Source organism: Pteropus vampyrus, unplaced genomic scaffold (genome assembly GCF_000151845.1).
Source record: "Pteropus vampyrus isolate Shadow unplaced genomic scaffold, Pvam_2.0 Scaffold16, whole genome shotgun sequence".
NCBI classification, from domain to species: Eukaryota; Metazoa; Chordata; class Mammalia; order Chiroptera; family Pteropodidae; genus Pteropus; species Pteropus vampyrus.
The window spans coordinates 5772885-5775709 of record NW_011888797.1 but is presented as its reverse complement, the minus strand read 5'-3'; the positions used below and the strand labels follow the sequence as shown (position 1 = coordinate 5775709).

At 39.0% G+C, this 2825-nt stretch overlaps 1 protein-coding gene across 4 annotated transcripts in view; it reads right to left on the bottom strand.

The window, feature by feature from the left end:
• POLR3B (RNA polymerase III subunit B) overlaps positions 1-2825 on the bottom strand; it is a 115241-nt gene that overhangs the window by 107586 nt on the left and 4830 nt on the right. Inside the window, exon 2 of one of the 4 annotated variants that reach the window (XM_023527339.1) lies at positions 2403-2435. The exons of the other annotated variants lie outside the window; for them this stretch is intronic. Coding sequence (XP_023383107.1) covers positions 2403-2435 — 33 coding nt within the window. The remainder of the gene's footprint in view (positions 1-2402; positions 2436-2825) is intronic. 4 annotated transcript variants of the gene reach the window in all.

The window sequence follows — 2825 nt, the reverse complement described above, 5'->3', positions numbered from 1 at the left end:
TTTTTTTTTTTTTTTTTTTGTCTTTCTCTTATCTGGGCAATTTTATGATTTTCACATTATCTAAACTCTGGTCTTTTGTATTACTTATAGAAGAATGAGGGGGAAAAAATAAAATTGCATTTGAAATTGAAAGCAGAGTGAAACTCAGGGAACTTAAGATCAGGTACCAGCGAGCGGTGAAGTCAGCAATGACAACACAGACAGTGCCGTGTGCTGCTATGGAAAACGGGGAAATAATAAACACACAGACTCCAAAATCTTAAGATGTAAAAAGGCTATACGTGTTCATTTTCTCTACATTAGTCTTCAAACACAATTAGTTTAACACTTCTGGAACATTCCTGACAGATAGATAATCATAGAATCTTTGCCTTAATTACACTTCTTTATTAGGGATCTCACTGGCTCACAAAGCAACTATCCATTTTGACCCATCTTGATTGCTGGAGAAAAAATTCAACCTTATAGTGTGATCTCAGGTCTGCCTTCCTCAGGTCTCCACTCCTCATGGACTTACTAGTCTCTTCTGGAGAAAATGCCTGTTCTAAGACAGTCCATTCAGTTATCACATCTCTTTCGTGATCCTACTTCCAGGCTGAACAGGCCCTTCCATTATTTCTCAGATGTATGCCTTCCAGATCCTCCAGCAGCCGATGGCCTGCTCCTGGACGTGCTCTGGTTTGTCAATATTCTCCCTCACCGAGGGAGCCCTAAACTCACTGACAACATTCTTGACAGTCTGACCACTGCAGAGGGCTACTACCTCTCCCATTCTGGGTATTATACCACTGGCTCATCGACTAAAACTCAAAAGGTAATTTTCCCAAAAAAATGCTGTGAAGTCAAGCATACCCCATTTGGTACTTGCGTAAAACTAAGGACAAGGATTTGCATTTGTCCCTCTTCTCTGCTGTCTCCCAGCCTAACATTCTGAGCCTTGATTATGTCAGCCAACAGCATGGGCAGCCATACAAGCTTTATATTCCTGTCTTCAGTTATGTATTTAAATCTTCATACTCTTGTTCTTAGACACATATTTCAAGGCAGTCTGAGTAAAGGAGGATGAACGAACGAATGAATGAAATAAACATAGGCTTATGCCTCTATTGAGTTCTCCACCTCTTCTTGTACTGTGTACCATCAACTGTCTCTCCTTTTTTGAATCATAAATATCACCCTTTCTCTTCTGCTTATGTACAGTTCCTTTAAAAAAAATTTATAATAACAATAAAAAACTCATATTGACCTTAGTACCATTTTATTTCATTCTTGGTCACTTAAAAATTCAATAGCTTCCTATTGCTGTTAGAAAAAAAAAAAACAATAGCTAAAATCTTTAAAATGGCTTTCAAACCTGGTCAGAAATCTGGCCCTGACAGCTTCCCCAGCATCACCTCCCAGTGCTCTCCACCCTGCCTATACCACAGAACTAAGTCAAACAAAACTCTACTCATTTTTCAGGTCTCCATTCTTTCCCTTAGCATAACGCTTTCAAGATTTATCTATGTTGTACTATGTACCAGCATTTATTTTTACCGCCAAATAATATTCCATCGTATACCATATTTTATTTCTCCATCCATCAGCTGATACTCATTTGGGTTGTTTCCACTTTGGGCTATTAGAAACAATGCTACTATGAATATCTGTGTACAAGTTTTTGCGTGGACATGGTTTCATTTCTCTTGAGTAAATACCTATGAATAGAACTGCTGGGTCATAAGGTAACTCTATGTTTAACCAAATGAGGAACTGCCAGCTGTTTTCCAAAGCGGCCGCAACTTTTCACATTCCCACCAGTACGGCATGACGGTTCCAATCTCTCCACATCTTTATCAATACTTGCTATCATCTTCCTTTTTGACAATAGCATCCTAGTGGGTACCAAGAGGTGTCTCACAGTGTTACTCCCTGCCTCTTAGCATAAGCTCTTTAAAACTGATGCCCAGCACTAACCCTATATTCAGCAGTTCCAGACGATCCAATCATCTGTTCCAGCCAAACAGGCCATTGTTTCCTGTGGACCCCATGGAGGCTGCTCTTGGGCACCTTTACCAAGCCATGCTCTCTGCACCCCACCTTTCAGCTGAGTTCAGTCCTCTCAAGATGCACTTTGTCTCACCTCATCGGGAGGCCATCTCCGACCACGTGTGGCATCACTCTTTTGCCAACAGCACTTGGTTTGTATTATTTGCGTGCCATGCTACTATGTATACTACTTTCTATCTCTAAAATTAGATTACCACTCCCCCAATCCACACCTCATAGGCAGGATTCCTTGTATTTCCAAAACCTAATTGTTCATAGTCAGAAAATGTTGGTGATAAAAATATAATCTTAAAAAAGGGCTTATTTCTTGACTTCACGGAAAAAATAACTAATGATTATTAAATGTTCATTACCTTTAAAAATGCTGGAAGTAGCCTCCATTTTTCCTGTGAATCAAAACAATAAGAGTGTCAGAACTCTGTGCTAGCAACCACAATATTTTTCTAAGTTATTTTAATGCACCAAAAATTACTCACTTTAAAACAGTTAGCAAAAGAAAGTAAATCAAAGCTAAAAGAACAATTTTTACCCGGTAACCACTTTTATAGAAATCACATAGATGAGTGTGTATGTGCATACATGCATACAAATATACATAAATCTCCCTGATTTCTTAGACTATCAATCTCTTCTTGATGACTCAAGATTCCAAGTGCTTTTTCATCTTTATTTTATTCCCATGACACTTCCTGAGTTAGCGGGTTTGCCAGTTTGAGAAAGGAGAAGTAATTTTTAGAGTCTGGTAGGGAAACCAGTTCTGTCGAGTTCTTTCGCTC